We start from the raw sequence: 12,138 nt of genomic DNA on the forward strand, positions 1-12,138 counted from the left end.
AAATTGCAAACTAAACAGTGAATCTTGTACTTTGGAGATTTGAATGAAGGACTTTATTCTTCCTGTTATTTAAAATCTGTTGATGGTTCCGATTTCTGTGCTTTTTCATGTCTGTGAGGGAATAATAAGAATACAGAGCCACAGACTGAGAAGTAGTTGTAATCGTGACTTTAACGACCTAAACCTAAGGAGAGAGTACTAAAGTGCTCAAAAAAGAACCCAAACCTTTACAGCTCATGAGCTCCGAGGAAACCTTAGCCGATCATTCCATTTGGGCTCATTTATTTAAATCAGATCCTGGTGTCTTTTGCAGTGTGGCCAGCACTCGTCAGCAGCCGTTTAGTGTGATATATCGGTGGCAAACTTCTTGTCAGGGTGTTTGTTGATAACAGCAGTAAAACTGTTGAACACAGCAACGAGATTTAAAAAGCTCGAGTGCTTTTTAAAATGCTTGTCGGGTACCTTTCTGTGGCTGTGTCGCTCCTAACGGCCTGTAAAGATGTCACTATAAATCAATGCTGAAAAAGGGACTTCGTACTAAATGCAGGGGTACAAGGAGGGGCAGAGAGAACAGGCACTTGGAAGGCATTTTGGAAAACTGCTGTGAGGCCAGGAGGCCTTTAGCTCATCCTCACTGATGCCATGGTTGGGTTAGTCCTGCCTAGCAGTGACAATCCAAGTGTTACATGGACCATTTTTCTCCCAGCTTCTCTCCCCCTCTGCCCCGGGAGGCCTACTCCCAACAGGATAAGGTCAAAGGAAGCCTGGGCTTCTTTAGGAGAAGGAAGTTTTAGGAGGCTCTGTGCCAGCTAAATCCCTGGCTCTACTGAGGTTCATGGGGCAGCCTGACTTGGATCAGAACCAGGCAAAACGGAGTCCTTGTAGCTACATATGTCCCACTTCCTGTAGTTTTTCCCTGCCTTGCTCTTTCTGTTTCTCATTCCTCCCCTGCTGTTCGTTTTCCAGGGACAAGAATTAGTTCCTTCAGCCAGGCAGACCTGGCCTCTGGCAGCATCCAGTACATCCACACAAGCGACACGGAAAAGCACAGGGATGCCTTCACCTTTTCTGTGTCTGATGGGACAAACGAGGTCAGTCCCAGCCTGACTTCTGCCTGAGTAGGGCAGAGGTGGCTGTTCCTCCTTCCGCTGTGAGATTCCCCACGTCCCTCAGGGCAGGGAGCAAGGGGCCACCTGCCATGTGGCCTCGTGGGACTGGCTCACCAAGATCTGAGGGCCTGGTTTTCAGCTGCTTGCCAACTGCTCCTGGAGCTCGGCTTTGATCCAGCGCACTGACGGCGTAGTGACGACAGTCAGACCCTGGAGAAATGCCTTTTTCCTGCCTTCTGAAAGAAAAGAAGCATAGCTGCACATAGAGGGAGAGGGGCAAAACAGAGTGAGAGGGAGGGAGGGAGGGAAAGTGGATGTCCATAAATGCCGCAGAAAGAGGGAGAATTAATTAGTGGGGAGGGATAAAGAAAGTCCTGTTCATGTGATCTGGGCTTAGCAGCTTAGATTTGCTCACCAGATGAAATGAAGTGACCCAAAACAGGGATCCCTGTGCTCTTGTGACGAAGTCGCGCTCTCGGAAGGCTGAATTCATCAAGAGAGGCTTTTCCTCCTGTCCCAGGTGAGCCAGACATTTGACATCACCATAAACCCCGTGGATGACTCCTTACCCATAGTGCAAGTCTTTGGGATGACAGTTCAGGAAGGGGTGAGAAAAACCATCACCGAGTTTGAGCTCAAAGCAACAGATGCTGACACAGAGGTAAGGCAGGACTGCCCTGGACTCCTCCCTCCTCTCTTCTGCTGCACATCTGGGCTGTCGGGAAAATGGGCTTGTGCTTAGAGACTTACAGCCTTGACACTGAGTTTATGCTTAGCATGGATGAAAACGGCATTTCCTCTTCTTCCTGGTTCTGGCCAGATGCTGAGCTGGCTAATACTGGCTCTGCCTCACTTGCTGCTTCCCCTGCAGCCAGAGATCTGGCTGCCTGAGCCAAAATCCTGCCCCGAAGGCTTTTGCTGCTTCCACCCTGGCAGAAGTGGCAAGGGACACATTGCACAAGGATGGCTGCAGGGCTGGGGGCTGCTCTTCTGTTCACGGAGTTGTCTCAGACCAGCTGAACCAGCAGCTCGGTGGGATGTGCCTTGCTTTCTAGGGAGCCACCTCGGGAGAGGGATAAGGACAGAGCGGGGCTCAGGGGGAATCAGGGATGTGCTGTGCTAGCCCTGCTTGGGAACACCAACACAGGGAAGCTGCCTGGGCAGAGCGAGCTGGAAGGGCAGGCCTGGCCTGGTCCTGAGGTGATGTCCCCAGCTTTGTCCCTCCGTGTCCGGGCACAGGTCGAGTCCATCACGTTCAGGGTGGTGCAGCCGCCCCGGCACGGGGTGATCGAACGCAGCGGCCGCGGGCAGCGTCCCCTGCAAGCCACCACCTTCACCATGGACGACATCTACCAGAGCCGCGTCAGCTACAGCCACGGCGGCGGCGGGCTCCGGGACCGCTTCACCTTCACCGTGTCCGACGGCACCAACCCTCTCTTCGTGGTGCAGGATGGCGGGAAGAAGGTCAGCGAGGAGGAGAAGGGATGGGAGGGACCTTGGGAGCCCGTAGGGAGCTGAGCCGCTGTGGCCGCGCTGAAGGCGAGGGCTGAGTGATCTCAGTTATGTGATGATGCCTTTGCTCCCTCCCCTGCCTGCCCTCTGTGAGTGCAAACTCGCCCCGGGACCTCGATCATCCCAGCAGGCCGAAGGGAGCCAAGCTGCTCACGTGGTGGGTGAGCCTCGGACTCCCAAAGTAATCCCGTCTCTGAACTCTTGTCAGGTGGTGACCGCGGCGCCGCAGCGCTTCCAGGTGGACATCCTCCCTGTGGATGACGGGACGCCCAGGGTCGTCACCAACCTGGGCCTGCAGTGGCTGGAGTTCACAGATGGCAAGGTAGCGCCTGCCTGGCCTCAGCTTGGGCTGCTCCTCGGGCTGTTCCAGGAGGGCTTCGCAGGAAAACATCCGCATCCTTCAGCACTTGTTATTTTTGTGGTGGAGAATACCCACCCCAGGGGTCATTTTTAGCTTTGCTGATGGTGGAGATGTCTTGATGATGTGTGCTGCAGCAGCCATGGCAGAGATGTATGGCTTTCCAAGGATACGGTGCAGGAATCTCCTGCCTTTGCTGTGCTGAAGTCCAAACAAAACCCCAGGAAATTTCTGGGTTGTTTTTGAGGAGCCAGCATTAATTGTAAAGAAACACTCTGGCTGTTCCCAGGGAAAAAAAAAATGAGTGGAAGATACTGTAGTAAGAAATTGTATTAAGAAATGGCTATCTCAGCTCAAACTCCTCACTTCAGGAAAAGCACTTCTGCAGCCTCGAGCAGCTCAATTTTCTCTCTTTCTCCTGCTGTTAAAAACATTTTGTTTTCGAAGAGAAAGCAAAGTGTGGTGGAACTGAATCAGATCCATGCGAGGGCATTTGAAAGAAGCTCTCATGGAGGCTCACCAGAGCTCTATGAACTGAACTGAGTGAGTCCTTTAATCTGAGGCTGTTTGCAGATGTTTTTTTTCCAAGCAGGGCCTCACCTGAGCATCGGCACAGCTCATGGAATAAAGGTTTCTAAATGAAACCCAAAGATTTGTCCTAGCTTTTAGCCCCAGCTAAATAAGGCTGAGCAGCTGCTTTGAAATTTGCTTCTCTTTGAGCCACATTTGTCTTTTAAATTAAACTAACCAGATGTGAGGCAAAATTTGAATCCTTCTCGTGTTGTCAAACATGTTGTGGGATATCTCTGTTCAAGGCTGCCCTGTACTTTCACATCCCCAGATTCTCCCTCATGGAGAACTGTTTTGACAGAGGGATGGTTGGGCTTTTTGTGTGAACAGTCAATCAGACTTGCACTGCTGGAGCTTCAGTTTTACTCCCTTGGTTTGGCTTTAATCCAGGCCACCAATCTCATCACCAAGAAGGAATTACTGACGACAGATCCTGACACAGATGACAAACAGCTGATCTACGAGATAACAACCAGTCCCAGGAATGGTCATGTGGAGAACAAGCTGAAGCCAGGGACAGCTGTGACCACCTTTACACAGGGTATGGAGCTGGGCTGTGTCCTGCTGCTTTTTTCCATCAGTTGATCCCGTTTGTAAAAACAAGGATAAAACAGGTGGGAGGGGAGAAGACAAGAGGCAGATCTCCAAAGTGTGTTGAAAATAAGCATTGAACTTTGCCGTCAGTTGCAGAAATCCTGTAATTTCCTGGAGATACCAACCTGTGTCCTGTAGGTTGTTCCAGGTTCTCCAGGATTGTTAGAGCTGGAGATGTGACTTGGGGCAGTAAAGAGGGGTTGTAGATCTTGCAAGTGCATCTGATCATCACAATCTGGTGGAGGTGCAGCCAGCTGTGCAGAGCCAGCAGTGTGGGGAAAGTTCACTCTTGCAGGGCTGAGGGAAGGGGAGGTGAGGGGGAAACTGCTCCCTGCACCACTGTGATCCCCAATCCCTAAAAGTCCACGCTGCTCATCTACCAAACTGCCTTTGGATTCCTGTGTTGACTCACTGGATGTTCCCTCCTGGCAGAGGACGTGAACCTGGGCCTCGTTCGGTACGTGATGCACGAGGAGAAGGTTCAGGAGACCTCGGACAGCTTTCAGTTCCTAGTGAAGGACAGCAAACCCAACGTGGTCAGCGGCAACGTCTTCCACGTCCAGTGGTCCCTCCTCAGCTTTACTCACACCAGGTAAGTGGCACGAGGGTCACAGCACTTGGCTGGGAGCTGGGCTCTTACCTGAGCTCCCTACAGCGTGGGGAAGAAATTCTGTCAGCGAGGAGAACTGCTGGAATAAACCACAGAGCAGCCACCCTATGCCCAAGTCGCCAGCTAATACTGTGCCTCGGATTTTCCACGGAGGCCACTCACGCTGAGTGCGCGGGGCTCTGTCACACAGACACACGGGGTTGGCTGCCCAGCCTGTTATTTGTGTGTGCTTGATCCCTTTCCAGCTACAGCGTCAGGGAGAGCGCTGGCTCCGTGAGCGTCACCGTGAGGCGGGCGGGGAACCTCAACCAGTACAGCATTGTCCTGTGCCGCACCGAGCAGGGAACAGCCACCGCTGGATCCGGATCGCAGCCCGGAGAGCAGGACTACGTGGAGTATGCGGGCCAGGTGGGTGGGCACGCAGGAAAGGGAAGGCCTGACCACACCTGCCGCGAAGCCTGGAGGAAAGAACGGGTGAAAAGTGATGAAACCTCCAGGGAGGGTGGGTGTATTTCGTTTGTGAAGTCGTGCGGGTTATTTGCTGTCAAGAAGAGGGAGCACCTCAGACCAGGGTGAGACGGGAAGGACGGGAAGCTCCAGATCACAGTCCAAGGACAGCAGCGGGATTGCTGCCTTGCAGGTGCAGTTCGAGGAGCGGGAGGACACCAAGGCCTGCACCGTCGCCATCAACGACGACGACGTCTTCGAGGGCACGGAGAGCTTTTCCATGGAGCTGAGCATGCCGGCCTACGCCCTGCTGGGGAACGTCACCCGGGCCACCGTCACCATCGCGGACCCCGAGGACGAGCCCACGCTGCAGTTCGACAGGAGCACCTTCCACGTCAGCGAGAGCGCCGGATTCCTCTCGGCTCCTGTGCAAAGGAAAGGTGGGTCAGGCCGGACAGGACAAGGTGCTGAGCCCCATGGCAGGGACACGAGCAGGGGGCAACCCTCGTGGCAGAGTGGTTGGGCTCTGCCTGCTTATGGTTTTGGGGTCTTTGATGTTTTGGAAGAGGTTCTGTGGCACAACCGCCATGGCAAGCAACACACAAGGGCGGTGTCGTATATTTTTTGAACCTTTCCTGTCTCTGCTGTAAAAGCTTCTTGGGTTTGGATTTGTTTCAACTCCCAGCATGAGCTAGGAGCAAACACTTGTATTTGTTTGCTGCTTCTCTGTGATCTTGACAGTGCTCTGTGTGGACCCTGTCACTGGGCTCCGTGTTCTTTAATAGGCAAGTGCCACCAGTTTCCTGAGTGTGGATTAGGAGCATGCCTGGAAATCATGTCTAAGCCAGCAGCTATGCAAGTTCAGGGGCAGGAATAGTGTTCTTTTTCATTCCTCATCCTCTTTTTCCTGACTGCTGCTTTATTATTTAGGTGAACAGTGTCTCCACCATTTAGATTAAAAGTATTTCCACAGAATTACAAGAGTTTCCCCGTTGCTTCCTAGGGGATGCCAGCAGCACTGTGTCTGCCATCTGCTACACCGTCCCCAAATCAGCCAAGGGAAGCAGCCTTTACATGCTGGAATCCGGCTCCGACTTCAAGTCCCGGGGGCTGTCGGATGAGAGCCGCCTCATTTTGGGGCCGGGCGTCACCGTGGTGACCTGTGATGTCACTCTGATCGATGACAGTGAATACGAAGAGGAAGAGGAGTTTGAGGTGGTGCTGGCCGACGCCTCGGACAACGCCCGCATCGGCAGCCGGGCTTCAGCCAACGTGGTCATCGCCGGCCCCAACGACGCCTCCACGGTGTTCCTGGGGAATGCCACCTTCACGGTCAGCGAGGCTGCGGGTGAGGAGCAGGGGCTTGGCTTGGGATGCTCACTGTAGAAGCTTTCACCACGAAGAGGTGTCGGAAGGAGCGATTCAGGGCACGGCGTAACTTCAGAGATGCGCGGAGAGGCTCCGTGGTTCCCTCTGTGCTGAGGGGGAGGCTGGGGGCAGGAGCGGGGCTGAAGGGAGGAGGCTGTGCTGAAGGGAAAGGGGTGGCTTTGCGGAACAGGACTGCTCTCTCAGTTTGTTCTCTCTCTCACGGGCTGCAGGACGCATTGAGATCCCAGTGCTCCGGCAGGGACCTGACCTCTCCACGCCCACGTCGGTGTGGTGTGCCACTCGGACATCAGACCCGCCCTCGGCCAGCCCCGGAGTTGATTATGTCCCCAGCTCGAGGAAAATAGAGTTCAGGCCAGGCAAGACAGAAGAGGTGAGGAGCCACTTGGACTCCTGCTGAGTCTGCTTTGCCTGGTGACACTTGTCTTGTGTTTCTGTGCATATCTGCCATTTGTTTTGAAAATCCTCTCGGGGCCGCTTGAGAACTGTTAACGAGTCTGCTAGGCACAGACTCCCATGCCATCAGCACTCCAGCCAGGAGAGATTTGGTCATGCCACCTCTTCCAGGATAAGGATGGCTGCCTGTTCTCTGAAGTGATACGCTGGATTTATGTAGAACGTTCTTTACGTTGATTCATGGATTCAGAAAACATAATGACATAACAGCTTTACGCTAGACTCCCAGGATGAAAGCCTTGTATGTCTAACACCAGGAATTCCACTTTTCCTCCCAGTTCTGCCCCCTGACAATCCTAGATGATGCTCAGTACCCCGTGATAGAAGGGCTGGAGACGTTTGTTGTTTACCTCAGCTCCCCCCACGGAGCCGAGCTGGCAAAGCCGTTCCAAGCCATCGTGGCCATTAATGACATCTTCCAAGACGGTGAGTTATCCCTGGCAGCTGTACCTGCTCCATTCCAGCCCCTTGGGCTCCCTGTGGATCCTCAGCACTGCTTGGCTCTGTTTCTGCCCCCCCTGCAGTGCCCAGCATGCAGTTCACCAAGGACACCTACACGGCCAAGGAGAAGGAGGGGACCCTGCACATCCCCGTCTTCCGCACAGGGGACCTGAGCTACGAGTCCTCCGTCAGGTGCTACACCCGGAGCCAGACGGCACAGGTCATGGAGGACTTCATGGAGAGGAGGGATGCAGAGGAGTCTCGTATCACTTTCCTCAAAGGGGAGAAGGTGAGCTGGACCTGCCTCGTGGGGGAGCGAAGAGCCAGTGCTGGGAGAGGTTCACATCTCCTCCTCGGCTCTGTCATCAGAGGGAGCTGACAGCGTTGTCCAGGCTGGTTCAGATGACACAGGTTGTTGTCTTGGCCATGTAACCCACCCTGAAGGGGTTGTGTGTTTCGTGATTAAACTGGTTAAATTGTGAAATGCGAATCCGATCTGTCAGGAGGGCCCAGGATTGCCGTACAGAGAGCTGTGGGTTTGTGGAAGGAGTTGCTTGTGCTGCTGTGTCTCATCATGTTAGCAGCGTGGTTCGTCCACACTGAAGTAACAGCCCTAAAAACAGAAGGGTTTCTTCCAGGATGGACAGCACTCCGAAGCACAGCCTGGCCTTTATGTGGCTTTATCAGATTTATCAGTGTTCACTGCTTTCTCCTCTTCACTCGGCTTTAGGTGAAGAACTGCAGTGTTCACATCAGTGACGACTCTGCCTTCGAACCAGAAGAGCACTTCCAGGTCCACCTGGGTAGCCCCCTTGGAAACCACTGGAGCGGAGCTAGGATTGGGAAGACGGATGTGGCAACCGTAACCGTCACCAATGACGAAGATGGTGAGTGAGGCTGCTCCACAAGGATGTTGTGGTGGTCCCCAGGGCGTCAGCACAGTCCCGTCAATGCAGTGGATGCCTTTGGTCACAGCCCTGTGTGCAGGTCACTGGGCTGGGCTGAAGGGAGGGGTTGGGTAGGAGTGCTTGGACCCACCACCTCTCCTGTTTCCCATTCCCCTGCAGCTGGAGTTGCTGTGCTTCCCCTGGGAGATGTTCCCCTCCCTCCACAGCATCACAGCCTGGAGAGATCTGTGGGGGAGAAGAGGGATGCCAGGCCCCTCTGGCATGACAGCCAGCAGGGGCTGGAGCACCAGCACGTGGCGGGGATTTTGGGGTGTGTGGGAGGCAGGGATGGGAGAATCATTCACCATCCTCTGTAGCCCGACACCCTCGTTAGGTTTTGCCCTAAGTCACGCCCAAGACTTTTTGGCCCCAGCTTTGAGGAGCTCTGAAGGCGGGTAGACGAGTCCGAAAGGAGCTGAACCAGCCAGGGTGCAAACCTGGGGCTTTCCTCTCGCCGCTGTCCCCGCAGCCCCCACCATCGAGTTCGAGGAGGCGGCGTACCAGGTGCGGGAGCCGCCGGGCCCCGAGGGAGTGGCTGTGCTGAACATCCCGGTGGTCCGCAGGGGCGACCACAACAGGACCTCCAGGGTACGCTGCAGCACCCGCGACGGCTCGGCGCAGGCCGGCGTGGATTACTACCCCAAGAGTCGGATGCTCAAGTTCAGCCCAGGTGAAGGGCTGAGGGTTGGAGGTGGGGGTGTGGCCAGGGACGTTCTGTGTGAGTCAGAACGTCCAGGAGATCTGGGAAAAACGGCTTTTCGCGTGAGGTTTGCTGTAATTTTATTACTCAGAAAAGCTGACGCGTTAAACAAAGGGTGATCAGACCAGATGGAGAAGGAGCACTGGGACCTGGCAGGGTAAAGACCTCCTTAGGGAATGTAGGGCTGCGAACAGCTCAGACCATGTTGCTGGACCAGGAAGGCTGCACCAAACACCTCTGCACACCGGTCTGAGGGAGAGGAGGCATGGGGATGTGCTCTGCATCCCAGATTTTTTCCTCCAGTTAATACAAGACAGCCATTATTTATCTCAGACGGCATCTGCTAGTAAATCTCTCAGCAGATCGATTGGATCAGTTGTCATAGCTGGAGTTTTATGTTTATGGTAGACTCCTCTGGGTAAATTATTAGCAGCAACGAGTGGAAATAAAATTTTTAATGCGTATTTTATCATAATGTCTGCATGGTCACAGCCTAGAGCAGCAGGGTTTGGACGAGAACTTTGGAGCAGTCTGTGGTGATGAATCGACTTCTCTCTGTTTTTCTTGCACTCGCTCCCACAGGTGTGGCCCACATCATGTTCAAGGTGGAGATCATGTCCAATGAAGACCGGGAGTGGCACGAGTCTTTTTCTCTGGTGCTGGGCCCAGACGATCCGGTGGAAGCAGTTCTTGGAGACACCAGCACTGCCATAGTGACTATTTTGGATCAGGAGGCAGCAGGGAGCCTGATTCTCCCAGCACCTCCTCTGGTGAGCAGATGTGATTTAGTGCCCTTCAAGCACAGATTGGAAACCGCAGCGGGATTTTGGAAATAAAACGTAGAACTGCAGTGACGGCACGGGAGGGAAGGGGTGGCTTCTTCCACCCTTTCCCTCAGCCCCAGCTGAGTGCTGCCCTCTTGCCTCCACACAGGTCGTCACCCTGGCTGACTACGACCGCGTGGAAGAAGTGACCAAGGAGGGTGCAAAGAAATCCCCCTCCCCAGGCTACCCGCTCGTCTGTGTCACTCCCTGTGACCCTCACTTCCCCAAGTACGCCCTCATGAAGGAGCGCTGCGACGAGGCCGGGATCAACCAGTCTTCCATCCGGTTCAGCTGGGAAGTGGCCGCCCCCACGGATGGGAACGGAGCCCGGTCGCCGTTCGAGACCATCACGGACAACACCCCCTTCACCAGCGTCAACCACAGGGTATGTGGGGCCACAGAGATTCCAGCCTAAAACCTCCTTGGACCTGGGACCCAGCGTGAGGCATGGGTGTTTGGGTTTAGGAAACTGAGCGCTGTTTTCCCTTAAGCCTGCTGGAAGCACCACGGGTTTCCCCCTGCTCGTTCCCTCAGGTGCTGGACAGCATCTACTTCAGCCGGCGGTTCCACGTGCGCTGCGTGGCCAAGGCCGTGGACAAGGCTGGCCACGTGGGGACCCCCCTGAGGAGCAACGTGGTGACCATAGGCACAGACAGTGCCATCTGTCACACGCCGGTGGTGGCGGGGACAGCCCGAGGCTTCCAGGCACAGTCCTTCATCGCCACGCTCCGGTACCTGGACGTGAAGCACAAGGAGCATCCCAACAGGTGTGAGGCTGGAGAATGGGGAGTGCAGCCCTTCACCAGCCCCCTGGGCTCACAGAGGAAGCACAATGTGTGTGAAGCCATGTCCCTCCTGCAGCGTGGGGTGCTCGGGTTTGTGCTCCCGCTCTCTCGGCTGAGGGAGTGCCCGTCCCCTTAGGAATTGGGAGTTGGTGGGACAGCTTTAGGAGCGGATATGTAGCTGGGGCAATCCAGCCTGAACTAAACATCAGGCTCACCTGCCAGCTCTGTGCTGCTGTAGGGATCCTGGGCTCTGTTCTGCTGTCTCACGTGCTGCTTATTCCAGGATCCACATCTCAGTGCAGATCCCCCACCAGGATGGGATGCTGCCCCTCATCTCCACGCTGCCGCTGCACAACCTGCATTTCCTTCTCTCCGAGTCCATCTACAGGCACCAGCACGTCTGCTCCAACCTGGTCACTGTCAGAGACCTCAGAGGCATCTCAGGTAACCTTCAATGCCAGCCTTTGCTTCCTGAATGTGGAAGCCTGGAAAAAAATGTGGAGAGGGTGGCTTTGTCTCCCTCTGGGCTCTCTGGACATGATGTAAATAGCAATGAATCTTCCCGGTTTAACAGCAGGGACCGGAGTTGCCCCGTTGGAGGTGGGATTCTAGGCATGGGAATGTTTGAGATTGTAGGTGTTAGGTTCACATTGTGCTGGTGATTTTCTGCTTTTTAAATCTTGTGACATCCGCCTGGGTCAAGAGGGATCTGCAGGGCTGGATCACTGTGTGTGGGGTCACTGAGGTGTCCCATGAGGCAACAAAACCAATTCACTGCTGCAGGAATTTTCAGAGCTGAAAAGAACAGGCAGACTGTGTCTCTGACACCCCAGGGAATGAGAAATCCATGCTAGATCCAGGCAGGCAGCGAGTTGTACTTCATTCTGATAATTCCACACTCAACCTGTTCCTCATTTCCTAAGGGTTAACTTCAGTAGGTCCTTAATTTGGTTTTTAGGACGCTTCCCCCATTCCTGTAACATTTTCCCCCGCGAAGAGCTGAGTGTGTCCAGTTTGACCTCCAGGATAACGAAGGGAGAGGAGCTCCCATGGCTCAAAGAGTGAAGCAAGGCCTCCATACTTGGCCTCGGGCCGTTCAAAATCAGGAGGGATCAGTGTCCTGACTTCTCTCACTCAGAGGCAGGGTTCCTGGACGAGGTGACCCAGGACAGCTTCATGCTGGGCCCGGGCTATGACCGCCCCTACCAGCTGGACCCCGCGGTGAGGGAGCCCAAGAGCATCCAGCTGTACCAGCACCTCAACCTCAAGAGCTGCATCTGGACCTTCGACGCTTACTACGACATGACCGAATTAATTGATGTCTGTGGAGGCTCTGTCACTGCTGACTTCCAGGTGAGAGGCCCATCCAGAGCTCTCCCACGTATCCCAGATCTCCCTC

At 54.6% G+C, this 12,138-nt stretch overlaps 1 protein-coding gene across 1 annotated transcript in view; it reads left to right on the forward strand.

Moving 5' to 3' along the window:
• Positions 1-12,138, forward strand: part of FRAS1 (Fraser extracellular matrix complex subunit 1) — a 101,572-nt gene that overhangs the window by 84,851 nt on the left and 4,583 nt on the right. Inside the window, exons 46-64 of the mRNA XM_066184773.1 lie at positions 967-1,091; positions 1,630-1,770; positions 2,349-2,573; positions 2,830-2,943; positions 3,940-4,090; positions 4,576-4,735; positions 4,999-5,161; positions 5,394-5,640; positions 6,204-6,548; positions 6,799-6,959; positions 7,321-7,468; positions 7,567-7,772; positions 8,214-8,370; positions 8,900-9,100; positions 9,713-9,900; positions 10,064-10,339; positions 10,489-10,721; positions 11,023-11,183; positions 11,878-12,092. Of these exons, the coding sequence (XP_066040870.1) occupies positions 967-1,091; positions 1,630-1,770; positions 2,349-2,573; positions 2,830-2,943; positions 3,940-4,090; positions 4,576-4,735; positions 4,999-5,161; positions 5,394-5,640; positions 6,204-6,548; positions 6,799-6,959; positions 7,321-7,468; positions 7,567-7,772; positions 8,214-8,370; positions 8,900-9,100; positions 9,713-9,900; positions 10,064-10,339; positions 10,489-10,721; positions 11,023-11,183; positions 11,878-12,092 (3,617 nt within the window). The remainder of the gene's footprint in view (positions 1-966; positions 1,092-1,629; positions 1,771-2,348; positions 2,574-2,829; positions 2,944-3,939; positions 4,091-4,575; positions 4,736-4,998; positions 5,162-5,393; positions 5,641-6,203; positions 6,549-6,798; positions 6,960-7,320; positions 7,469-7,566; positions 7,773-8,213; positions 8,371-8,899; positions 9,101-9,712; positions 9,901-10,063; positions 10,340-10,488; positions 10,722-11,022; positions 11,184-11,877; positions 12,093-12,138) is intronic.

The sequence above is a fragment of the Chamaea fasciata genome, unplaced genomic scaffold, assembly GCF_029207755.1.
Source record: "Chamaea fasciata isolate MVZ Bird 193981 ecotype frontalis unplaced genomic scaffold, bChaFas1.0.hap1 SCAF_6, whole genome shotgun sequence".
Taxonomy (NCBI): domain Eukaryota; kingdom Metazoa; phylum Chordata; class Aves; order Passeriformes; family Sylviidae; genus Chamaea; species Chamaea fasciata.